The 27,219-nt window shown below is 43.2% G+C and overlaps 2 protein-coding genes across 2 annotated transcripts in view; one reads left to right on the top strand and one right to left on the bottom strand.

Moving 5' to 3' along the window:
• Window positions 1-4,129: 4,129 nt before the first annotated feature.
• MOGAT1 (monoacylglycerol O-acyltransferase 1) lies at window positions 4,130-24,059 on the bottom strand. The gene is made up of 6 exons (XM_009957087.2): window positions 23,966-24,059; window positions 14,116-14,294; window positions 13,554-13,755; window positions 11,082-11,256; window positions 7,346-7,545; window positions 4,130-4,284 (listed from the first exon to the last, which is right to left on the bottom strand). The coding sequence occupies exons 1-6, from the start codon at window positions 24,057-24,059 to the stop codon at window positions 4,130-4,132; spliced, it is 1,005 nt and encodes a 334-aa protein (XP_009955389.1).
• A 1,272-nt stretch (window positions 24,060-25,331) lies between these two features.
• Window positions 25,332-27,219, top strand: part of FARSB (phenylalanyl-tRNA synthetase subunit beta) — a 40,512-nt gene continuing 38,624 nt past the window's right edge. The window contains exons 1-2 of the mRNA XM_086467986.1: window positions 25,332-25,389; window positions 26,600-26,655. Of these exons, the coding sequence (XP_086324112.1) occupies window positions 25,332-25,389; window positions 26,600-26,655 (114 nt within the window). The remainder of the gene's footprint in view (window positions 25,390-26,599; window positions 26,656-27,219) is intronic.

The following is a 27,219-nucleotide window of genomic DNA, read 5'->3' as shown; positions in this document are numbered from 1 at the left end:
CAAATGCAACACTTTACTCCAAGCAGATATTTAGTTCCCCTGTTCCTAGAATTAAGCAGAGCCTCTGCAGGGTTTGTTCTTCTTTCTAGTGTACAGATACTAAGACTTGGACTCCTTGATGCAAGTTCCACTTAAAATTCATACTTATCCTTCAAATTAAGTGGACTTCAACTCCAAAAGCTCTTATTTCACTAGGTCCTCAGAGGAGTCACCCTCCCTTCTATGCTCTGGCTTCCCTGCTGCTCCCCCTTGGCACTGCATTCCTGTTCATGAGCTGCTGCAGCCCAGCCCTTCCCCACCATGGATCATTCCTTCCTCAAACCCTCTGGGACTGCCAGCAGGAACCTGGCTTCAGGTGACCCTTCAGGAGACTGCAGCAAGCAAGCCATCCATCTTCCCTGCTCCCCAATTTCTCAGCATGTCATGACCCTGGCCTTATAGCTATTTAATATGACTTCTTGAGTTCAGTCAGGCTCCTAAGGTCTGAGGAGTGAAGCCCTTACCAAGAGCGGTGATACACATTTGAAATCCAGTCAACACAAGCACACTTTGGTACAAACCTTTATTATTTCACACCTCCGTGCCACAGCTATTATTGAAACAACTGACATTCATACTCTGCAGGTACCATAAAAAGTTACAAAGTGTGAAATATGCTTTGTAGTTCACAAGGTAAAAATTATTGAGGATTGACTTTCTGTAAACAAAATTTGGCAGAGATGTTCACCCACAAGGGAACAGGCAGACGTTGTCATCTCAAGCACATGGGGGAGGCAGTGTTTGCATGGTGGGGAGGCAGAGCATCTATCTTGTTGCTAGATGACTAGCTTCCCTGGGATTACTCATGTCATTAAAAGGCACAAAGAGAAACACAGGACAAGGCTGGCCCCAGTAAGTGTGGACATCCCACCAGAAGTCTGACCACTACCTAATTCTTCTAATCACAGCTGGGGGCGGGGGGTGTCACCATTCCTACTAGCTGCTTGCTCTTGCTTTGTCAAGCATGCATTGCCACTGAAGACTCTGTTGATACTTTAACAAACATGAGAAATCTCCTCGTGGCTACAGCAATGGTAGGACTGGTGCCTGCACTAGGCACAACAGGTCAACAGCTTCCAGGGCTCTGGCCTTTAAGCTCAGTATTGCAGGGCTGTTTTACAAATCCACATAATAGCACAGAGGTAAATTAGATGACATCATGTCTATCAGGTTTAGAGACTGACACTCTATTTTAAAATAGTCCTAGATACACTAGACAATTTGTTAATAAAAGGTGTTTGGAAGGGCCATCATAAGCAATATGCAGCAGTTACTGAGAAACAATATATAGTTAAGTAGCTTGGAGATTTTGTTTTCTTTTTTTTCCCCTCCATGTTCCTGTGTTACAGAGCAATGAAAATTTCAGTAGCCAGAGTATCACAATCCCTATTTGTTCTAACTATGCCAGTTATGGACGGTATTCAGAACCCACAGATAATATTCTCACGGAATTCAGAGGTAAGCTTGTTTGTAGGGTACTTTCTGGACCAGATATTGCCCCAAAAATCAGTATCTGCATATTCCCTAGAAGTTTTGGCTAATTTGATCAACAACAATCCATTGTTACTTCCTATCCTCAACCCAGCACTAATGCTTTTAAATTTACATCCTGAGCTTCTAGATCATTAAGGTAATGGCAAAAGAGCACACTGAGAATGAGAGGAAATATCTCATTAGAGCAGATGATCTGTGAGAGGACAGTCTGACACAGACTCCAAATTCTTCTTTCATGAATTATCAGCACTACTCATCAGGGCACACAGGAAAAAAAAAAAACAAACAACACACACACAAAAAAAAACCAAAAAACAAAAAAAAAACACAAACAAATCCAAAGGAAATATCACATAGCTGACTAAACAAAAATGACTGCTCAGGGCTCATCACATACTACAGTCCTCAGGACCCTTGAGACCTCTTCCCAGGTATCAAACCTGCCATGTTTGACCTCTCTAAACACATGCCCTTCCAAGAGCTGAAACAATCCTGATCTTAAGCTCATGTTAAACATGCAGAGTCACAGTGCTTCCTCTTCTCAATCCTTGCTCCTAAACCCCATTTCTGCTGAATGATAAGGCACTGCTCAGTATTTTGTATGCATACACAGGCACAGAGATCTTAACCCAGGGAAAGATGGACAGAGAGTGAGGAAGTAAGATGTCTACACCACAGTGATCATCAGGCAGCAAAAGCATGGGAAGGGAGGGCAAGCACATATGGTGCCAGGAAAGTAGAGGTGAATTGTGGGCAGCAAGCAGTCTGTCAGGAAGAGGAGGCTACTTCTTCAAGCATTACAAATTCCAGCCCTGGCCCCCAGAAAGATACCTGTCTTCCTAGAGAAAGTAAGAGTAGGATTCACTGGCTCAGTGCTGGTCACCTCTGAATGACAGATAGGCACTAGAAGGAACAGCCCTCCTAAGGAAACCAACTTGTTGCTGGAGGTTTTTTTGGAGCACATCAGATCAACACACATCCACTCTGTCTGGGAAACATTTATTCAGCTTCAGGGCTTTAGTTCATTAGGAGTCCACTCCGTGGGAGTCGAGCTACTTCCACTCGTTCTTTAAACACTTTCATCTTGCCAAGATCTTTTCTTTCCAGAGTTTTAACTTTTTCCCAAAATCCCAACTGCATTTCTTCTAAGGAAACTCCAGCCCAACAAACACACAATGAGTCCAGTGCCTTTCTGAAGCCAGTGCTGCTATTCCTGGAGCACCACAGTGCTGAACTGACCCAGCTGCAGATACCTCAGGCTGCCTAAAAAGCCTGTGCATGTCTTGTCAGAGCACCTAACTGATGTAATATTCAGGCACCAAAACTGCTTAAAGCAACCCAAAACTTCAATAAAAGCAGATCTGCAAAGTCTATGTGCAGACAGAAAGCATTTACAAATACAAGGATTTATGTCGTAAAAAATTCAATACTACACTACAATTCTTTTCACACAACATCAACTCCAAGACCTAGGCATTTTAACTGAAAAAGAATTTGGCTAAGATTTTTTTCCTTTTCTTAAATGAATATACTCATTTACGATAAACCTTGTCTCAAATTTAGGCATCTGGTTTGTATACAAAGCATCCTCTTAACCTACTGCACCCTAGAGCTGTTCTCACACTGCCGTGGTAATCACAGCTGTGTCACACTGCAGCACAGCTTTCCACGTATTTCCTCACATCTATCTGTGGGGAAGAAACAGGCATGTACTAAGTACGCTTTCTTTGGTGAAGTTTCAGAACTAGACTGAACAAACTGGGCTCCCCTTCCTTCTGTGGAAGTGCTTGGCATATGATCATTTTTAATTTACACAAGATGTAAAAGTTCACGTGATTCCCTTGGTAGCTTCCTTGGTACACTTCTCCCGTCCTGTGCCTGCCATCTCTTTTAAGGCTGGAACTACCAAACAAAGATGCTTCATCTTCCAAACTGATGATCCAAAACACAGCTTGTCCAAAAAAGTCACATCACTCAGTGCTTCCCACCAGCCAGCATATACGTGCACACAGAAAACTCAACACACTGTTCTCCTCCAAACAGAGGGTTTGCTCTGCTCTGTAACTCGGACAAACCACTTTTGCTGATATCCTGCTCAGGGCAGGAAGTTCCTCTTTATTCTTAAATTCACATGTAAATGGCTTATAATAGCCATCTGCTGAAAGCACACATCTTCATTTCTGTGGAAGAGCAGCAGGGTTTTCTGATATTCAGAGAACAACCTGATGTCATGTTTGATACCTCAGGTTTATACTTTTCGTGCTTGTGATCTCATGCTGGGGCAGCTTCCTCTGCTCAAGCTATGGTTAGGTACCACGGCAGTAAGAACATCTGTGTTGAGTCTCTCACTAGCATTTCTGGTACGGATGAACCTAAAATGACAACTCAAAACAGCACTGGCTTTGAGGCTCACACCCTAAGGATTATTTTTTTTCCCAACAGCAAGATAAAAATCAATAAATCCTCTAATAATCCCTTCTTAAAATTATTCCTTACACAAGAATAATTACAGATTGCAAAATACAGATTGCAAGAAAGGCATCTTTCAGCATACACTGTTTTTTTCATGAGGTTTGGAATTACAAATTGTAATTTGCTACTCAAAGATGAGAGATCTATGCTCAGGGATCCCGTAATTTCTTTTGTGCTCTTCAAATAACTTTCTCAGTTTCTGTAGGTACAATGCGTGTAGCTGTTCAATTTCTTCAGTGGTGGGGTTCAAGTTCCGTTTTACAGGGATGGGGCTTCCCACTGTAAATCAAACACAACAGCAGCATTACCTTCATTGATGTGTCTTTTGAAGTGGAACTGCTCTCCCTCCTGTAACAGCTCGACCACAGCTCCCACTGAGGTGGCAGAATAGCAATACAATTCTCTTGCCCTGGGGCCTGATCCTGCCTTTCACAAACCTGAGCCCTGAGTCTGGTTCTCCACTTCTTTTTGCTCAAGTTCAGATAAAATTAATTTTAAAACCCCATCATTTCAGTTTGGTGGCAAAAGAGCAAATGAGAAGGGCGTTAAGCTCTAACTTGAAGGAGCAGTTTTCACTTCAACATACAATCCCATGGGCTATGTGCTGTCTTGCCATAAAAATAAATAGCATTTCAAAAATGTACCTTCTCACCATCTTCTGCTCTGATCTGAATACTAAAGGCATCCAATGTGAGGGACATGCCTAAGGGGACAGTGGTGCCCTCAAGCGCACAGCCATGTGAACAGAACTGAAGGAAATACAGTTATCTTCCAATTTATTTAAGATGGATATTGCTGCACCAGCACCAGAAATGTTGTTGGCTATCTCAGCCTCGTGAGTGGTAGCACACAAATCCCCCAAACCATGTGTCTCTGAACCATCCATTGCCCACAAATACCGTTCCAACCAAAATGTTCTCCAGGCACTGCACAAAGCCTGCTACCTGCTTGGCTGAAGTGAGAGCAAGAGGGAGCATGGGTGGTAATTCCAAGGAAGACCAGAGGGCAGCCTCCTCCTCTGTGAAAAGCTAGCGCTAAAAAGCCTGTGATATGCTAAGAGAAGCTTCCCATGATCTCAGTCTTCCTTGTGTTGTTCAATCATTACAGATTTTGGCAGCTGTCCTTGCACTGGAGGCACCAAGAGCTTAATAGACCAGACTAAGACTACAGGGGAAGTCTGTAGAAAAGCAGAGAGTTAAAAGCACCCCCCAGGAGCTGTTACAAAGGCACCCGAAAATCCCTTTCAACAGATATTGCCACTTCAAATTGGATGGTGTTAATTAGAGGGAAGGGAAGTTGAGCCAGAACCACAAAAGGGCTGATTCTGCATTTTCCTGCCGCAGCTTCAGGCTGCCAACAGCTCTTGGGCCCTACAGGGTGCTGAAACTCAGACTTTACATGGCTGGGGTTGGGAACCCAGCCCTGGATTAAGCAATACCTTAAGGGGGCATGAAATCAATACACATCCAATATAGGATTTCCAGAAGCATGACTCAAAACACCAAGCATCCCTCAAGATCTTCTGCAGCAGTCTCTTCTCCTAAGAGTGCATATTTCTTGTGGAATTGGAAACTACACTTATCTCTCTAATTTTCTGTGCAGCTTTAAGCAACCTGCTTAATTTGATATTTTAGAGTTGATTCTATTTTTGAAAAGCAGTAATAATTTTCAGGAAAAACACAAGCACTTCACTTGTCAAGCCTAAACCACTCAGACTTCAGAGACCTTGTTTTTGCTGAATCACATCTCCTTGCTTTAGGAACCACGGCTTCTGAACCAGGAGTAAACTTGCCAATAACCGGCCACGTTGTCTACATGATTAACGGGCTCAGGTGGAGCTCAGCATGACTGCAGCTTTCAGGAGCGGAGCTAACACTTTCAAAGCCCTGTTGAGCCATATTGAGACCCCCCTCCCCCAAGAATGCAGGGACATGATGATAGTTTTCAAATATGAGGAAACAAAGACACCAAAGGTAAGGGATTTCTTGAGATCACACAACAAATTCTGTTGCAAGACTCTGGTCTTGCTGATTTAAAGCACTCCTGTGCTTTAGCCATAGACCACCTCTGTTCTTGCAGTAAATATTACAACAATGAAGATTTGCCTCAAAGTGAAAGACATTTTAAGCTTCAGAACAGTCTCGATGTCATCAGCCCAAAGAAAAACTGCAGAAAATATGTTGCTCTCATTGAAAACTTTTTGACTTTAAAATAAGTCAATTGACATTTCTAGCCTGTCTGTGCACAGTGTGGGCTTTAAGAATTAACCATATGCACTGATTAGATACAGAGCTGCATGAAATTTAACATTAAAAGAGCTACATTTCTGTCTTAAACATTTTTATTTGATCCATACTAAAATCAAATCACCCCTCCAATAAAGGGAGAGCCTTCTTAAATGTCCCTTTGTCCCTTGTGGAATACCAGAAAAACTCAATTTACTTTTCTGTAAAAGGCTTCATTAGTTCACTGAGCTCAGAACCTGTCTAAAAATTATTTATCCAAAATATATAGAGATAGTCAGCTAATTCCCTTTATGTGATGCTCAGCACAACTTCTTTAAAGGTATGGTTGTCAGTAGGACTAGTTATAGTCATCAAAAATCAAAAGACATGCAGTCCTACACTCCAGTGAGTGTAGACAATCAGGGATGAAAGCTTTTGGGGGAAAAAACTCTTCCGAACTGCCTGTTGATGCGACATGCATGCTCTCAATTAAACATGAACAGATCTTTCCATGGGGAAGGAAACACCCCAGGGAGCTGCAATGCCATCTAAGCAGAGCTGCCACCAGCTGCCCTTTCAATTCTCTCCTTGTCTCTCCCCTGTGCTGATAAGCACTGGGTCAGGACTGCATCAGCTCCTTCCAGCAGCCTTGCAGTGGCCGTGCATCACCTGAAACACCCAACTGCTCCGTCCCTGCAGGGCTAAGAAATTAAGGTGCTGAGCATCTTACAAAATAACCGCAGCATCCATGATCTGCAGCAACAGCTGCAGAGCTGTGGCAGCTCTCTGGTATCGGACTGGACAACCCCTTGGGTTTCCTTGAGGATTGCTGAGGACACAAGCCTGTGAATAACTGCAAATGAAGAATAAGATTTGGCCTGGTGCAGAATGGAGAAATGGAGAAAAGAATCCCCTCTTTTAATTGGAGGAGGACAGGAATAAATAAATAAATAAAAGAAGGAAATATTTCTTTTAAATTTCACACACTTGCTTTAGATGCACAGTAACCAATAGTTTCCTTGGGAACAGATTTATGAATTTACACAGGTATTAGTAGCATACTTATGCGTATTTAAACATTTGCAAAAGCATTAGAAAAGGCACAGGGAACTTACCAACAGTATGAATAGGTTGCCTGTAAGGAATGAAGCCAAAACTGTATTGAAATACTCCTCTAGCATGAAATAATGGTAAAGCAAAGCCCATTATCTTTTGCAACTTCTCCTGTACATTTCTAAGCCATGAACCTTTGGGGTTTGCAACTTGCTTGAATAGTTCATTTTCACCAAAGGAAAACACCGGGACCAGATGAGCCCTGTAAAACAACGAACACACTGAGAATCCCAGATCAGCCTGCACTTTTACTGTGGATCTCATCAGCAGTGTGGAAATGGTTTCACAATAATCAGCACAGGAAGCTTCAGCAGCCCTAGACTTCATTAGCAACAGGCATTCAACTGTTCTGATATGCAGCAGCTTTGGGTTTTCTTTGGTTTCAAAATATTTTTAAAAAGTGATTGGCACATATCTAGCAACTGGCTTTTGGGCAGTATTTCGCTGGTTGCTACCCATCACAACTTTTTATGACTGTTCATAATCATAAAAATGAATAGTTGTATATATCATAATTATGATCTTATCCACCACTATTTCAGCAAGTCCACTCTTGTTCCACTGAAGTTTCTCCCTTGGCAAGCAAAGAAGCCTCACTGCTAACCTTACAATGCTTCCAGCTGGGTGGCGTCAAAAACAGATCTTGGCTTTCATCTGCCTTTTGACCAAAGTAATGCACGCACTTGATTTCAGCACAAAAACCATGATAAAAAACAGACATCCTTACAGACTTGAGTGCAATGCCAAATTCCTCTGCTGTCCAATTCCCAGTGAAATCCTGCTTCCTCCAGACTTCTTCGAAAACACTAGCCTTAATGCATTATTACCAGAGGTCAAATCCTACCCACAGAAATTATACTAACTCACTTTGGCTCCTGCACAACCTAATGAATTCTCATTCAGCTTATGAACTGGCTAGGGGGGAAAGGCACTGTCTAGCTTCTGGACAAACTACTTAGGCTGATGGAACCAGTGCAGTTGTCTCCAACAGGCAAAACCACCACTACACGTAAAACCTTGACTGCAGTATGCTTTCTGATTAATGCTTAGTTTCATTAAAGGGTATTCTACACAGTTTAAAGAAAAAAGAGCAGGATAATCCTAAGCAGTCTCTGAAGGATACAGAGGTCTTTACTTAAGTCTTAGCTTCTATATCTTAGCTCCATTGAGCTCACACTGTCTTTGAGAAAAACCTTACTGTAAAATAGCAGCATTGCTATAATATTGTTGGGATGAATTACTGCAGAGCTCTGAATGCCTGAAGAGGATGCACTGAGGACAGAGCTGGCTGGAAAGTACTGTGGACAATCAAAACCCACCTGTATGGAAAAAACCCCTGCTTCTACAGCTTCTCAAGCCCAAGGACCCCCAAAGACTATCATTCCCACTCACTATTCTGACTGGTGTCTGCTCAAAGGTTCTTTCTCAAATAGAGCATATATCACCCAGCCATCTGTAAAGGAAATATTGGAAAGCCTGGTACATACTGTGGCTGTGTAAATACTCCCTTTTTTACTACAACACTAAGACAAACAGGAACATCTTGTGGTGTAATAACACCCTGAGACTCGGGGATTTGTTTTAATCTAGTAAAGGCTTTTGCAAGATGCTCTGTAGGAGGCTGAGACAGAGAAATAAGTAACTTATGATTGTGAAACTAAAGATAAGTTAGCTGATTCATTAGTTTCATGTCTTTAGGATTTCTTCACTTCATATCAGGTATCTGTACTACCTCGGACCAAAACATCTTTTCCAGAAGAGCAGAGGACTTTTGCTGACATAATCGGACCACATTCGACAATGTCCTAGCTGAGGAACCACAGCTTCCCTGTGCTGGCAGTACAGAAGCCAGGGCCAGAAAGCACAGGTCTCCGCATTGCCCCTTCCTCTCTTGGTATTTGATGCTGCAGGTCAAAAGCACCAGAAACATATGCAGGCACTGATGGCAGGTGGTTCTTCTCATCCACCTCCACAAGCCTCCCTCACCCTTTCATTTCTGTGCGAGTTGGAAGCTTGTTTCACATTTTGTTAATTGTTACAAGCAAAATGTTAAAACCAGGAGCAATTACTCCATGCAGAGTCTTTGCACAAGAGCTCAGGACTGCTGACAGTGCTGCAAGAGCTTAACGGCTAGTCATACTGTCCTACTGTCCCACAGTCCTACTGTACAGAAATGAAGTCGGGATTCCTACGCTTCACATAGAAGGGTGTTTTCTTGCCACTGCTTAGATCCAGAATGACTTTTAGCATGGTGGTTAAGGTAACGATGTGCAAAGTGTATGTTTTGAGCCACATGGGCATAGACAGGCATTATCACCCTAATAGAGGGCTCTAGACAACTAAGCCTCATTAAGAAAGAGGAGGACCATCATTTGAAACAAAGGACTTAGTAAGGAAAGAAGTGGCCATTGCTGTGTTCTGTAAGTGTCCTAATTTTTTTGTTGTGTGTTGAGGATGCTTTTGAAACCAAGGCCATGAGAGGCACAGGTGTACCCAGTTTCTCAATCCAAATAATTTCAGATGAGAGATAAACATCAAACTTTGTGATCTGACAGGTGAGACATTTATGGACATGCTCAAAAAAAAGTGCACCTATTCTTCTCAGCTTTATGGTTAAAAAATAAAAGCTACTGATAGTGTTTAGGATCCCACTGGATTAATCAGCAGTTGAGCAGAAATTGAGTAAAGACCAATTTAGGCACTAAAGTCCTAATTGAAACACACAAGTGTTGTTTCTGGGTACCAGTTAGACTAAAATGTACTTTCTATCAGAGACCAGGTCTTTTATGAAACTCCTAGTGATATGTATAACAAACCCTCTTAGAATTTTGATGCAGAATAGTTTCTAGAAAAAATGGACCTTAGGATCCTGTGTGAAAACAGAGAGCTCTACTTCTCAGACACCACCTTTTTTCCAGTTAATAGCTTAAAAATCTGTTACAGATTTCTCAATACTAGTATTTTTTTCTCATTGCTTCGCATGTCAATGTATAATTCTGGGAGCTGTTCAGAAGCTTAGCAGGAACAAGGCATTGGTTCCAGTATTTCTAGTATACAAGTCATCTAGACCAGTCCAACAGAAGCACAATAGCTTATACTGTATAAATCGCTCAAGAGATGTTAATACCATCTCTGTTTAATTACACACTGATGGCTCTTTGATAGTAAAAAGTAAGCTAGTTTTTCTTGAGATTTTCACCAAAAATTCACAGAAACTTACTTCTGCAAATAAAAATCCACAAAAGAAAGCCTTTAGAATAAAGGTGGAAACAAATCTTCCTAGACAACAATTTTCAGTGATTTAATAAAACACAGCCTAGCTTTCTGATATTTTTGTTTGTTTGTTTAAAATGATAAGAAAAATCTATCTTAATATAACTTCAATTTACAGAACAGAAAACAACATCTGCTCCACTCAACAATAACTGCCAAGGTTTACTAATATTGTTTCATAATTCTTACTCTTTGCTAGTGCAAAAAACAACTGAAACAAAACACTAAGATATACTAATAACACCCACTGCTTACAAATTATGAAAGTCAAAGGGAGTTTTCAACACTCCCAGATTGGATCTAGGTGGACAAACTGGCTCCTATGCCAGACACCTGCACATTCTTAGATAAGTAACTCTTTCAAATTCTAATTATATGAGTTTACTATATATAATATGAACTATATTTAAGAATCAATCTGTATTCAAAGCATGCTTACTACACCAGCCCAGATGGGAAACCTACCCATGTTTCAAGGCCATTTTAATAAAGCCCTTCCTCTTGAGGATGTTCAAAGTTAAACTTCCAGGATGTGCATTCAGAGATTCCTCTGCTCCTCCGATCACGATGATGGACGCATGGCCGCCTCCTTCGTTATTCAACACGTATGAGACACTCTCCTTGGATGCAGAAACCATTCCTTCAGGAGCAAACATTTTTAAAAGTGACCACTGGATCTTCATGTACAAGTACAATGGAATTTGAGAAATATTTTTAAATATCTAAATGATGTTTCCAAATTATTACAGCCCAGGACAAGGTTCAAAAATTTGGGTTCAGCCCCCTCACTCTGCAACAGATTTGGTCTCAGGTCCTTTGATTTCACACTGATGAGCTAAATGCTGTTTGCCTACCACAGGAGTTTTGAGATCTTCAGGGAAGAGTGTGCTTTTCTGTCAACTTCCCCTCAAAGAAATTCTGTGCCCAAGAACAGAAGAGTTGAATGGCAGCAGATACTGTTGAGAGGCAGCAGCTAAAGCTATACAGCAGGTGCATATAAACACAGGCACAGAGGGTTTAACAGAATGAACAGAGGACTTGTGAACTCAAACATGGATCTACAGTGCCAAGCTGATCCCCTTCACTCTTTCCAAAGCTATAAAGCAGCAGCTCCATTTAAGGCAATGGCATGACAGCATCAGAAGCAGAAAAGGCTCACTTGGGTTATTCCCAAGGACTGCATCAGCTCATTCTTGAGTAACCAGGATCTGGCGCTCATCAATCTAGTTAGGCTAAAGTAACAGAATGTATGAAGCTTTCCTGGTACTCTTGCTGATCCTGATACTTCTAATCAGAGGCACACTGCTGTACAAGCCTTTAACATTGACTTAGACCTTGGTCTGAACTTTGCACTTTGAAAAATCCCCTTTCTAACAGATATGCACCTAATCCCTCCAGAGTTCCTTTGTGCCGTAAGTTTCACTTCAAAGGCTCATAGTGGTACCATTTACCCAGAAGCCATGTTTAATTACATTGTGTAGAATTAATGCAGTCTAAATGACAATTCAGGCATTGAGTCTAGTTTACATTGTTGTTTTTTATAAGGCTAGTATCAAAGTGTGCTCTTTCGGATGCTAAGCAAAGAATTCATCTCCTGTTACCTGCTTGCTTTTTTTCTTACTAGTGACATTACAATATGGATTATGAAAATCTCACAAGAAAGGGAAAATGATTGTGATCCAATTTTGAGAGCTGGCCACCAAGAGGAACAGCTTGGTACTGGAGCAAGTTCAGACCTCAATAAAAAGCTACTTCCATTTGCCATATAAGTCTTCACAGTCACTGTTATTCTGAAAAATGCAGCTGACCTGAGACTCACAAATAATTTGAGTGATACTTGTTCATCCGTCGGCATGCATTTTCTCTGGAAGAGAAAGCAAGAGCCACTGTCTTTCCCTAGGACAAATTTATCTGCCTGCTGAAGTCAAGATGTCAGCCCGCATGCAGGGCACCACTCCCCACTCGCTCACACAGCAGCTCACTAGTGCTGCAACTGCTCTTCCTGGTGACAACTGGCAGACTTTGGAGACAAGCAGCAAAAGACTAGGATATGAAACAATGCGCTAGGAGCATGGCTTCCAGTACATGGAAGACTTTGCAAGTGTTTTATGATTTGACTGATAACCTGCATTATACCGAAGGTCCCCTCTGGTTTATCAGCTACACAGCAGTGAAAAATAAGCTACAATGCTCACTATTCTGTAGCATGCTTTTTACTCAAGTTGTTTCTCATCTAGCAGGTAAATATTTGTTCCTATGGGTCAAGATGCCAAAAAAGCTGACTTCCAAGCTAGGCAATGTTTAAAATTATCATCTTCCACAACTTCCAATCCTTAACTTTACAAGCTTGAAAGAATCCCCTCAGAAATAACATTTGCGTGGAAGGGCATTCTCTGGTATGTTGAAGTATACATGGATATGCAATTCTGATATTAATCTGAACAACATCCTAGGCATGTTTCTATGAATGGAACTGTTGCATAGTTTATCTGAAATCACAGCATCTGTGTTCCAGTCAGGAATAAGAGCTAGATCTCTGTCTCCCAGACCTAGTCTTGTGCACAAGACTGTACTTACTTAAATGCTCTAGCTTAACAAATTTAAGTAAAATAACTCCTGTAATAAACCACAGTGGGGGAAACACTAGTCCTGATTTCATTATACATTCTTCTGTTCCCCAAACTTTCTTGCTTGTTATCTTATTACTGCAGTACCAGTCATGAATATCACCCCTTTGTGACAAGTGGTGCTCAGAAGAGAAGTTCCTGTCTTTAGAGTTTATGTGTCCATTAAAATTACATAAATTTGCAATATGGGACCAATGCTGATCCTTCTGAAGTGAAATTACTTACCATTTATAGGTACAGGAATGGACCCTACATTTGAAACAGAAGCTGTAATACAGAGCAACAGCTGAGACATTCTGCTTTTACCTACCAGCACTCATTACGTATTCTCTGAAGAAGGGACAGCCGAACCAGATGGGCATGATATGAAGATATGGAGTAAGCCCAGGAAATAAATTTTTGAAACTTGGACCGGTGCAAAAGTTTCCAAAGGCTCCAGCTACCAGGACCCCATGAGGGTGAAAGCCAAATAAGTAGTTGTGATTGGGACTCAGATCTGAAGTTTTTATAAGCTGAAAAATAGAGACAGGGGAGGACATCGTAATACTTACCTTGGAAAGATTCCCAAAACCAGCAAGTCCTGTTTTACAGCTGAACAAAGTTTAAATACATGTGTCTGAAGATACCATGTCTAGCATTTACTGCGCTGAGGTGCTATCTTGTGACCCAGCAGTCCAAGTAGAAAAATCAGGCCCTGCCCCTTTTTTGTCACTAGATCTCAGACTTCCCATTTTTAAAAAGAAGTTAAGTTCACCCTGGAGCAAGTATTAGAATTTTACCAAAGACGAGTCTTAAGATGCTTGTTCACGCTCATGGCTATTCAAGATGTCTCTGTCCAATGTTTACAGTTCTGTGAAAAACCTTTTACTCACGTGAATGGGAAAGTATTCCCTAAAGTACTTCCAAAGAGTCCAGCTTCTGGTCCATTGGGACCGTCTGCCCCCTGTGCATGGTGTTTCCCAGTCAAGGTAGAGCCACAGCAGGTACAGAACAGCGAGAAACCAGAATTTGCTCAGGATCAGGATCACAAAGAATCCACAGCAAAACTCTCCTACAAGAGACAAAAAAGGAAACCATAGCAAGTATTAATCATGCCTGTCTCCTTTAAAGACCTTGAATTCCCAGCCCTGATATTTTTATTATGGATGCTACTCAAAATGCATGCAAATTGAAGTTAGCTAATTCCACATTGTGTGAATGTTGTTACACTGAGGGTGAAAGATCTGGAAGGATGCATCACCTCAGTCTGTATTTTTTTACTCTACTGCACATCTGGATGAATAAGCCTATGATGCTGGTTTACTTTAATAAAACAAAAGCATAAGCTGAGAACCAACACACTTGTCTTCTCCCCATGGTAAGGGGGAACACTAATGTTTGGTAGAGAGCATCTGGTTTACCTAAGGCAGAATAAAAGGAGACAGCAAGAGCTAAGAAACATGTGATGGTCCAGTGAGCAAGAAGGGAAGAGAGCTAAGGAAAGAGAGAGGGGAAAGGGGGCCACAGCAAGATCTCTTTTCTATCAGGAGTGGTGTCAGGCAATCGTTTTCCCTTTTTGTTTCTTAATTTCTATACCTATAAAATAGGGATGGTAGTTCTGTTATATTTTACAAAGCAGAAGTAGTACTTTGTATGTCCCACAATTGACTGGCTTTCATGAGGGCAAGATCCTGTTACATCCTAAAAGGAGTTACACCAGTGAAACATATTGAGCTAAATACGTAAGTAAATACAGCTGAGTAAAAAAATTAACAGAAGTACACCAGGCAGTAATTTGGCTGACACAAAGTAAATATTATCAGAACTTAAAACGTTGAAATAAGCAGACAGACCAACAGTAAAAGCCACTCATCCTAGTTAAGATTTTCAGTCAAGAGAGAGATTACTTGAGCGTTGCAAACTCACAGCAGATTCCCTACACCAAGCAGGTTTCCATCCGCTGAAATTCAGAGCTTAACTTGGCCTATTTGCACTATTTTTTTTTCCTCCAACCCAAATACTTATTTTTTCTGAACTTCAACCAACTTGCCATTGTGCTAGTTTGTGCCTTCAGAGTAGAAACAGATATATTGCCATGGGATAACTGAGAACTTCTGCAGAATCCAGAAGCAGACAGAGTAAGCAAAGCTGCTGGTTAGACTGAGTAGAAAAGAAAGGGATGAATATTCCCATTCCTGGCAGGGAATAAGCAGAAAAATAAGGAATTGCATTTGCTCCGAGAATGGGAGAAGGGAAAAACCATACACAAAACCAGAAGCAGGATCAAATCTACTGTTTTGAAGGATACTCCGTTCTTCAGTACCATCAGTACAGAAGGTCATTGCGTCCCACTTAAACAGGCAACCCTGGTCTTGCACAGAGAAGCACCTCAGTAAGCGTTCTAGAAAAATACCACAGCTTACAGACCTCCAAAGTTGATGTGGAAAACTCCAAAAAGCTGCAACGAGTTCTAGGGAACATGGTTAATGCAGGATGAGTAATACAAAGTACAAGATGACACTCAGTTACACTGCTCAGGAGGGAGAACTCACTGGGAATCCCACACCACCATCACTTCAAAATAAGGCATGAAAATATTTTGAGGAAAAGTCATTATCTGAGCTTTGAAGAAGAGATCCTGAAACTATAGCAATTTCTAGGAACGCTAATCTGGACAGGATGCCAAGGTTCATGGTCTAAGTTTGAATAAGTATGAGAAGTTTTTTTTAATTGACATAAATCAATTAATCTCAAGTTGTTATGCAAAACTTTTAAGTATTTATATTCCCTACCCTTCCTTTCAGAATGACTTTTGGATCAGTGCAGAATCACGTGGCTTTTTAGTATCAGTTTCCCAGCCAAAGAGCTCAAAGGTGGCTTGGATCAAAGCATCCTTACTGTGAAAGCTAATTAAATCACCAGTGAGAAGTGCCAGATAGCAGTATTTAATAACATGCTGACAAACATACATGAGATCAACCAGCTCACTGCTTTCCTTTAGCTAAAACATGTTCCTGCGTGCAGGTAAGGTATGGGGAGATAAGCATGCTGTCAGCACTTCCTAAGGGGAGCTCAGCATTTTGTAGGACAAAGCTGATTTATTGTTGCATTCGCAATGAGACATGCAAAGAAAACCCCTTTTACCTTACCTCCTAACTATTTCAATGCGTTAACTGCCTGCAAGAGGTGTTAAACACTGATGACTCAAAACCAATGAGTCTATAAACACAAACCCAGTGTTTTCTCCTTCAGACAAGACAGTGAGTAAATAAATGGCAACCACTTTACCTACAGTCATAAACATAAACAGGCAAAAGGAATTCATCACTTTACTATATCATTGCCTCCTTGGATGTACTTTCTTCCAGTGTACACTCTAAGCATAATTTTTTGCTTGAACTAGAATTAAAACTTTGAAAATATCTCTATGGTGTATCTGAACAGTGAGGGGAAAAAGGAAATACGGATTAAAAGACAAATCACTGCCACAGGACTCTAAATATCCAGTTTGCCAGCCAACATCAGCAAGTCCCTTTTCCTCCATTTCCCCATTTACAACATGTGGATACTCAGCTGTTGCAAGAAATGGATGAAAAATATATATAATGTTAACTAGCAGAACTGGCAGCCATCCTGCTCAATGATGTTTCAACATCTCATGCTTCACTTACTAAATAGGCTCTGAGTTTTTAGCTGTGGGCACCAAAGTCACAAAATAGTTAAATACCAGAGATAGGAAGTAGGAAACCAGCACATTGGGGGAGGAAATACAGGTGATCCCGGGAACTGGAAGCTCCAAATGCATATGCAGTGACTCAGGAGTCAAAAATATTTGAGTAATACCTACGGTGAGGGCCACCAAATCTATGATTGTCCACTAGAAGAAAAGCCTCCCATTACTCTCAGAGAAGTCACAGACCATGTCTGGCCAGTGCAGGTGTATCCTAGGTGGCCAGGGCGCTCGTCTCAATCCAACCAGCACTACAAGCTCTCTGTAGTACCCCACAAAGCCATGCAAAGCAGCTTGTACTGAGACCTCCGGACTGCTCAACAACTCAGACAGGTCTGAATTATGAGACAGTTCCTGCTGTTTCCCACATGCCCTTAGCAAAGGTTCCTCTAAACACATTGTGCTGCTAGGTCTTAAATGAGCTAGAGACTTTCAGAGTTCAGCAATTTGAACCTCATCCCACAAAGGATGTGATAAACAAGACATCTTTATCCCACTGACATTCTAGTGAATACACAGGCAGAGATGTGATTTTTAATTTTGTACTTCTCTGGGCTTTATGAGTGAGTACATGTGCATACCAATACACAAAGAAAGGTTAAAAGCTCATTTCTTACACCTATGGCCACAGGGGAAAAAAATGAAAGATGGCCTATTCTTCAACAACCACGTTGATGTACCTACAACAGAACAGTCCTTTCCTCACCTTTAATCTTCAGAGCAGCAACGCTGGGTGCCTCAGGGAGAGTACATTGGAGGAAGCACATAAGGAGAATGAACAGTGATGTTTTCATCCCAAATGAACATTTGCTCTTCTCTATTATCTCTCAAGGTACCACTGAGAAATTGATTTTGGCACTAAAAAAAATATTTTCCCTGCTTAGTGGATTCTTTCATTAGGAGAAAAGAAAAAAAAATTAAAAATCAGCCTTAATTTCGGGAAATATTTTCTAAATTATTTACGAATTGTAAAGAAAGGGATAGAAATTTAAATGAAATATCACACATATCAAATGGACTCCAACAGTCCCACCAAAGGAAGACCTGAGACAACAGGCAACACCTGAGAGGAGGCAACCTGCCAAGGCAACAGCAAGCTAATTCACACCTCTGTAGAGTACTACTCTGCAGCTTTCACACAGAAAGTCTCTTTTTAAAAAATAGTCATAATGTTACTACTATCCTGTGTAGAGCCTACTAGTCTGTGCAATTCTGTCAATACACAGATTTCCACCAGAAGCACAGGAACTTACCGCCACTTTTTACCCATGGCAGATATGGTCTCCCCAGCAAAGAACAAGCTGGGAATTTATTTAAACTAACTGCACTGGAAAATAATTGCAGTCCACAGGAATTTGGTAGCCATCGCCAGGACTGAGGTGGTAATGAGGTCAGCATTTGTTGAGTACTTATCAGTCTCCTGTAGCGGAGGTCCTTTGCCAGTTTATTGGTCAGAACTGGGAGCCTCAGTCACAAGGATATTTGAGCATTCCTACCAAAGGAGCTATACTTCAACACTACTATGATAACAACTACAAACCCTCAGATTACAAGGTTTGGAGGCTGCCTTAAAGGCTTGTTTACTCTGGAATTTGGTTCCAGTTCCCAAGCAAGTAGACCTTCCATTGGCAAATACTGATAAACTAGAGATACTGATCATTAGGCACTATCGACTTGTAGATAAAGTTGTCTGGATACAGTAAATCCCTGAGTTACTAATTACTAAATCCTGAGACACCATGCCAAATTTAGTCTACATATTTCCTGCTTCTTTTATTTCTTCTTAGGTATCCACAATCAGTTACATTCACATACAGGTTGCCAAGCCAGGGCCTCTGGCCTGACATTGACACAGACATTTTTCTCTTCTTATTCTTGAGAGATAAAAACAAATACACACAGGAACATGGTTAAATTCCCTCCCTAAGATGCAGGTAACAGAGGTCGCATTCCTAGAAATACTAGTCAGTCAAGCATCAGTAGGTTATTCTCTATGATCACACAGCAGTCCCTGCCCATGGGCCAGCAATAAGCTTCATTATGTCAGATTAATACAGTCTGACAAAAACAAGCAGCAATACCAGCCAGCTTGCTAGGAAAGGCTCCTAGAGCTTAGCCGAGTTTTCTTAGGGATCAAAAGAGCATTTTTTTAAAAAAAGTCTTTGAGGATCAGTGAGACCATTTCAGTTAGCCAGCTACAGCTGATAAATTAAATCAGCACCAGATAACAAAACATCATGACATATTTGGGGAAAAGGTTATTCTTCGCTTTAGCACATTACACTGACACCTGCTTTCTGAACACATTAAGTCACTTACTATTCCAGCAGAAATATCTTACTCAGTGCCAAATGTTTCATCATTTCTGTACTTCTGGGGAAGCCAGACCCACAGCTCAAAACTGTCTCTAGCCAAGTCCAATTAACAGAGTGCTTCATCCTACATGCACAGAAGTTTAATCACTAGAGAACAGGATATACTTTAATATACACCAATGTCTTTAAGCATATTATTTTGTGGCTTTGTGCATATTAAAGCATACCTTTTACTATGTACTGATTTTGTATTATTAAGTATTTTGCAAACAAACACAGGGATGCATGCACAACAGTCACTTCCTAGGTCCCCAGTAAGGAGACCAGTACACCACTGCTGAACATAGAAAGTGAATTGTAGAAGATGCACCACTCTCCTCTACCACGACTTTGTCTCAAAACAAAAACCTGGTATCCTTGTCATAGGGTTAAACTCTCTCTCATTTCCATCTCTCATTGTCTGGAGGAAGACACCTTTGCTCCACCCAAGTTACCTAGTTCTGCATTTGATTTTGTACATGATCAAATTCCACTGACCCTTTTCATATCATATGCACAGAACTTGTTAGAGGAGAAGCTCACCAACTCACCTTCTAGGTTTAGTTTCTCCAAAATGCTGTCATTTGATTTGTGTACATTAGCAAGGAAGAAAAACAAAAGGCTAAAGCACCTGCAAAGCAGCACTTAAACCAAATCTCACTGATTTTTCTTTGTTTAAATTGTTTTGCCTTTAAATGAACCCTGTGATCTACCTCCTGTCTACGTAGTGATCACCTCCTAATACAAACCGAACCTCACTCACAGATGCGCAGTGCTGAGGCACACAGCTCACCCCTGCAGCACGCTTACAAACCAAGGGTAAATTGCTGCTCAATTACTGTGCAAGAAACAGAAAACGTACACTGGTTCCTAACAGGAGGATATCCGACATACTATTAACTGCAGCAAAAGTAATTCAGTCTAAGTTCTTAAGAAAAATATTTCCAAGCTTAAATACTAGGGACATCTTTTGCCTTCATTGACAGTGACGATTTCTTTTGCGTACATGTACCAGGAAATGTACCATACAAATATGGGAGCGATGAAACATCTTTGCTCTCATCCCCAGTCGGTCCAGCAGCACTTACAGGCTTGGAGATTTCATTTCTCCAGATGACTTGCTGCCTGGGGTTGAGCTGGACGATGGCACAGAGAGATCACAAGCAAGTATCAGCACATGGCTTCACAGGTGGACACAATGTGGGTACTGCATGAGCTTGGAACAGGGCCAGACCTGCCCCAGGACTGTCAGCCCCTGGTGAAGCCAATGAACCTCTAATAACAGTAACTACACGCATAAAACTACATTTATCAAAATTGTCTATTTCAGCTTTTTTTTTTTTTCCAAAGTAAGCACTCTGATATTTAAAAACTTCATATATTTGCTCTTTCAGCAGTGAAACACTAATAACGCAAAATTATGCTTCAGCCTGAAGCTGTTTTGGATTTCTGCTTAAAACTGCAAGAAACAGCATCATTTTAGCATATCCTGTTTTTCAGTTTTTCATAGCTTCAGTTTTCCAGACTCCAGACTGATACCACTCTTCCTGAAAAAGAAGGAAGGCCACTTTTCTTTTTCATGGAACTTTACCTAAACTATTTTAGCCTGCTGCACTTTGAGCACAAAAGATAGGAAACCATATGGCAGTTTCAGCTGCCACATGGTGGGAAACTGTTAAATGGGCATTTCTCTCATCTAATCCAGAAGCTCTTAGATACAGATCACAGTATTTCAGAACTTATTTTTGCTTCTGGCATCATGCCCCTGGATAACTAACAGAAGAACTGTTGCTACAATGAAAACTTGGCTTCTCTGCTTGAGGGTGAACTTTGGCAGCTTGCAGTACAGAGCAGGGAAGCACAGGAACTTACACCCGGAATTTTAAAGAGGTTCCTTTTGTACATAATGAAATTCTGTGCACATCTGTACAGCTTCTTTGAGGCAGAGGCGTGTTTGTTCTGTCTATGCAGAAGAAATATATCTGTAGTGCAGACCCAGTCCAAGCCAGTACGCTGTGAGACGCAGCAGAACTTTCTTGTTTGTATCATGCTACTGCAGCTATTTGCTCAGTATTTGACAACCGATTCGCTCTTTCTACAAGTGGTGATGAGATTCACAGTCTTCAACAGCTATTGCATATACATATTTCAGGCCAGCTTGTGAGTAGCCTTTAGCCACACAAGCAAGAGAGCATTTTCAATCATCAGTTCCATGGCCTCAGAAAACCATGCAGCATTATGACAAAGCAAGCCTGGGGAGCAAGGGGCAAAGACAAACACAATGTGCTTTTTACATTAAATTCAGCTGCTCTTAAGGGTCTCAGCCAGGGAGAGAAAACCAATGCTCGATTTTCAGAGTTTTTTATGCAAGTCACATCATGGATTCCAGGTTGTAATAGACTCACGTTCTCCTCACAGTTTACTCTGTGTGACAAATCCCATTTCCACATGTCATTCCCTGATCTGAAGGATAACACTACCCAATTCAGCTTTTGTCTTTCAGGGTACTGATTTTTAGTTATCTTACTTTACCTGTTAGTCCTATAGGTCCATTTTATTAAGCTATGGCACCTCACCGCATACCTAGACGGACAACTTCAGGAATTAAGCCAGTACCCTATTCACTGCTCTAAACACAATCCCTATTTATATCTATAATACGAATCGTTAGTTATCATATGGTGTTATCTGTTCATGTTTTCACATGTAGGTATTTTTACATAAGAAAGACTTAATCAACAGAAGATCTTGCTTGGTATAAACTAGTTCCAGCAATATACCAACCCCCAAACAACACCTAGCCCTCCAGCCTATCCTGTGATGAACTCACACAGTATTTCACTTGCACTGGGACAAGCCCTGCATGATTTGAAATCAAGGGCTTACAAACAAACTATGTTTCCACAATTTGTCCTCTCAGTAGCCAAAAAAAAAGGCCAAAAAATCCAGACATAATGACAATCCAGAACACCAGAAACCAACCCATTTTCCACTTCCTTAAGTCATTTAGGATTCAGCCATATGAATTTTCCTGGAGCTACATGAAACTTTTTGGCCAGATCCCTCCGACTGTCCTATGAGTGAAAGGGTACACCTACAAAATGACAAGGTCACCTTGGATAGCTCTAAAGATAAACATCCCCATGAAAGCACAAGCAGAGGATTATTATTAGACTCAATTTGTCCACCAAAATTCAAGCATTCTTGCAAACAGATTTTTTTCATGATCATGTGCACTCACTACACTGAACGCAACCAGCTGTAAGACCAATTCTGTGTTGATTTTCCTTGACATTTATTCCCAGAAAGCAGCTGCCTACTTCTCCCACTGAACTGCAGAAGTGGATTTTCTGCAGCCCTGTCACTTCAAGTAAGCACAGAAAGACATGATTTTCTGCAGCAGCACTGTTAACAACCAGGCTAGGATAAAAAAAAATAATTTCCTTTCACTGCCACTGAACTTCTGCTGCATTATCATTAGACTGGATATGCCAAAATCTAATTCAATAACAGAAAATTAAAAGCATAGGCTATTTACAATGTAGCCACAAATATGAACTGTTTATAGTCCAACCACATATAATGTAGAGGTAACAAAACAGCTAAGCACTAAGGGTAAATCTCTGAAAGTGCTTCATACCCTCCATGCTTTCCCCACATACCCAAGTTTTTTGTGTGGGCTAACAACCTAAAAAAAAAAAAAAAATCGTCTGAAAGACATCAGGCCACCATCTGAATGATACTATATTTGGAAGATATACAAGGAAGATATGTGCATTCCTTTTCTCCTTGTAAGTCCTAAAGCATAGACGATCGTAAAGCGTTCCAGCATTTCCAGTAACATACAGGTAGTTAGTTGCTCTATACCTCAGTACAGTTTTGTTCCACACAGACTATTCAACAACTGCTTGCCAGTTTACACAATCCATGGATCTGGTCCTGGAGAGTTAGGGCTTAGCTTACCTTACTAAGTGACTTGTTTTACCAGGTTCAAGGTAACTACCCATGAGAATAAGATTTGCTGCTGTAAATAGGTGTTTAGTGAGAGAAGTCTATTAAGATATTAGGAAAATTCAGTATAGAGGAATAATCAGTGCAAAAAGTTTACCAAGTAAAATTGTTAGCAACACATTCCTAAGGCAAGTGAGAACATTTTTCATAAATTTACAGAAGCAGCTGCATTTAAGCCAGTTCACTGTCGATTCTTAATAATTTTCATCACATAGTTAAATAATTTTATTGAACTACAGCTTATAAAGTTATTTTACAAAGTCAGTAACAAAACCAGCATTAGTCATGTACCAGCCTTGATGCTCAATAAAAAGCTCAGTTGTCAGAAACCCAGTGAGAGTCTCAGTGAGAAGACGCTGTCACTAGTTTAAGATCATATCTGAAAATGAACCCACAGAAAGAAACACACCCCCAAAAAAAGAAAAAGCCATCCCAAGCTTTCAGGGAACAGAAGGACCAAGCCCAGAACTCCAATGCTCTTGCCCACCCAAGGATAGGCAAGAGCTGCTCACTGCCCGGCCGCCTCTCCTCCTACGTGGAGCCACAGGGTGACACAGACTGATGCCCACGGGTGACGCCGGTTAAAGAAAAAGACGATTCTTTCCCTTTTCTCTCTGGGGCAAGGGCAGGAAGGAGGAAGGCTGTTACCCAGCAGGAGGAAGGAGAAGATCCACTGCAGCACGGCGACTGTCTGGATCCTCCTCTTTAAGGGGATGTTGATGGGGGCAAACTGGACCTTCATGCTGACGGAGAGGAGCGCGGGGAGGCACGGCACGGCCCCGCCGGCTCCGGCTCCGGCCCCAGCCCCAGCCCCAGCCCCAGCCCCAGCCCGCCGCACTTGCCCGCCGCACCTGCCCGCCGCCAGCCGCTGCCGCGGCTTATGGAGCAGGGACGCGCCCCCTCCCGCCGCCGGCGCTGCCCACGGCCGCGGCGCGGTAGCGGGGCCCGGGCACGGCCCCCGCAGGCGGGGACGGGCGGGGAGGCGACCGCCCCGGCGCAGCCCGCCCCGAGCCGCGGGCACCTTCCTCCCCCGCCACCCCACAGCAATCCCGATCCTGAATCGGGAGCGGTCAGAGCCCGGGCGAAGCTACGGGTGGGGCGCGTCTGAGAACGCCTCTACACCCGCCTCGTCGCCGAAGCGTCCAGCGCGGCTCCCACAGTCCCGGCAGCGGCTCCGGGACGCGACACGCCGCGCCTGCCCCCGGCTGGCATCAGCAACAGCAGCAAGAGCGGCGGAAGCCCCCGCGGCTTCACGGGTCCGAGCCGCCGGCCTCCGGAGGCGCGCTGCGCGGCGGAAGCACCCTCGCGGGAGGCGCCTGGGCTACGCGGGAGCGCTCCGGCGGCTCCTGCTCCTCAGAGCGGCCGCCGCCAGCCCCGGCTCGCCCCCGGCCGCCCGAGCGGGCCTCGGGCTTAGAGCCCCTGCGATTAGAGAGCGCACGGAGGTCGGCCAAGAACTCAGAATTCCCGCGGTATTTGGGTTTAACTCGCTCGTTTTTAATTAAACCAGCACGCGTACAACCTCCCCTTCCCGGCACTTAACCCGGGCGTCAGCGACAGGTATCGCCAAAAAACCCCAATCCGCTATGAAAAAAACCCACCCCAAAACTGCGCCCGTTTCCCCGTCGGGACAGCGGAGACGCCGCAGCTCGCCGTCCAACGCGGGCCGCTCCCGCCGCTGCCGGGCGGCTCCTCACGCCGCGGCACCGCGCGCCCCACCCCAAAGGACGCCGCCGACAGGGCGCGAGGTCTCCCGGCCAGCAGGCTAACGTCACCGCCGTAGCTGCCCGCCGCGCTGCCGGTGCTCGGCGCGCTGCCCGCCTTCTCCCCGGACGCAGGAGACGGGCGGAGCCGCTCCACGGGCGCCCGGCTGGCCTGCCGCCGCGCCGGGGAGCGCGGGGGGCGGCGGGCACGGGCCGGCGGAAGGGCGAGCGGCCTTCAGGCAGCACGGCGGGGGGCGCGGCGCGGGCCTGGCGCGCGGTGGCGCAGGCGCAGCGCTGGCGAGCGGGGTGCCGCCATGCCGACTGTCAGCGTGAAGCGGGACCTGCTCTTCCAGGCGCTGGGCAGGACCTACAGTGAGTACCGCGGGCGGGCCGGGGGCCGCGGAGGGCCGCGCCTCGCCTCACGCCGCCCCGGGAGGTCGGTGCCCACGTACCGCGGGGTGCCCGGCGGCGGCTGAGGTGGCGTGGTGCAGCCGCCCGCAGCGCCTGCTGGCCGAGATGTCTCGGGGATCCTCCGGTTGTGCTTCAGGAGGCGTCCGGGGCCCTGCCGGGGGGCTCTCTCCGGTCACCGCGGCTGCTGGACTGCGATCGGCCGCGCCGCCTTCCGCTGGCTGCCCGCCCCGGCAAACCCCTCACGGGCGGCGGACGTGGGCCAGCCCAGCCGCCCACCAGCAGCACCCTCCACTGGTTGCTCATCCGCTGTCCACGGAGCCGAACGACCCCTCGGGGGAAGCCCAGGCTTCAGGCCAGCCGTGGTGTCTGTATCAGGGGTGCTCTCCCGAGCCGTCTGCTCTTCATAAGCCCACGGCACGCCAGACGAAAGCCATGTATTCTACCTGGGCCCTTCAGCCTTTGGCCCAGATGCGTGCTGTTTGAGTCTAGGGCGCTCGGGGAAATCAGAACCATGCGTTTCCAAATGGTGGTTTCTGGTTGGAGTTTCACTGTCTGTTTTAGGAACTGGTTAAGTCAAAAAGGAGGGGTAAGAGCAGGCAAAGAAAACAATTAATATAATGTTTTCATTCAGTCCTTCTCCAGCTTTTTAGAATTGTGACTTAAGAACTGTTTGTTTGGCTGAAAGAGCGTTTAGGGACATGCAGCAGTTTATCTAGCCCACACTGGAGTTGGTAGGCTCTTAAGACATGGGTGAAAATCTCCTTTTCAGATCAGGTTGTGTTACTCGTCATAACGCAGTTGATGCAACCTCTGTATGACAAGCTGACAGATTAAAAAAAGTAGCTGTTGGCAGGAGCTGTCCAGTTACTCCCTCCTGTTTCCATTATGTTTAGGCCAGAGTTAACTGACGAACTTGCATGAGGAGCTGGTAGTGAAGCTAGACTCCAAGGCTCACAAGCCTTTGCTGTGACTGTAATGTGGTAATAAACGTAATATATACTAAAGAAACTGCTACTCAGGTGCAAGTATAAGCAAAATTCTTTAAATACTCTTAACTTTTTTTTTTCAAAATAGCATCTGTTATCTTGTTTGAAAATATTCAAAACAAACACAACAAAATTAAAAGTCTGAGGTCTGCTTATTAACCAAATTTCACATTCTTTCTTCGCAGCTGATGAAGAATTTAATGAGCTTTGCTTTGAGTTTGGTTTGGAGCTTGATGAAATTGTAAGTAATGTTCTGTTACTTTGTCAGTAGATGTAGTGTACTATTTGCTAACAGCTTGAACTACATTATTTCCAGAATATTCCATGGTACAGTGTTGGCCAATACCCGCTAGCATGTACCAAGAAAATGTCCAGGCAAGGTTTGGCGGATGCCATGTCCCAGGTATCCTCATGAAGCAGTGTGGGCAAGACTTGAAAGTTTTGATTTAGATTTTATACTTGTGAAAATTTGCTAGCCATGTTAACTGTATCCATGTACATCTTGTTCAAGTAGACCTGTTTTGGTTTTGCTTTTTAATTCGAATTCATTGGTCTTTTAATGATGTTTATCAAAAGACGTCTGAACATCATATGTTATGCTTTAGTTCAGAATAGACTTGCTATGACAAGTCATTTGTCAATCTATTACCAAAAATAAGGTCTCAGTTCTCTACTGAGATCTGCTGGCCTGGAGACTCTTGCTACTATAATCTCTTTTTTTAAAAAAATTCAAATTCTAATAGTGAATTTGATTTTGGTATACTGCATTACAATCTCTGAATAAGATTTAGCTCTTACATAATTT

Source organism: Leptosomus discolor, chromosome 7 (genome assembly GCF_034619465.1).
Source record: "Leptosomus discolor isolate bLepDis1 chromosome 7, bLepDis1.hap2, whole genome shotgun sequence".
Lineage (NCBI taxonomy): Eukaryota > Metazoa > Chordata > Aves > Leptosomiformes > Leptosomidae > Leptosomus > Leptosomus discolor.
The sequence above is the reverse complement of the archived record's forward strand: the minus strand, read 5'-3'. Positions and strand labels throughout refer to the sequence as shown.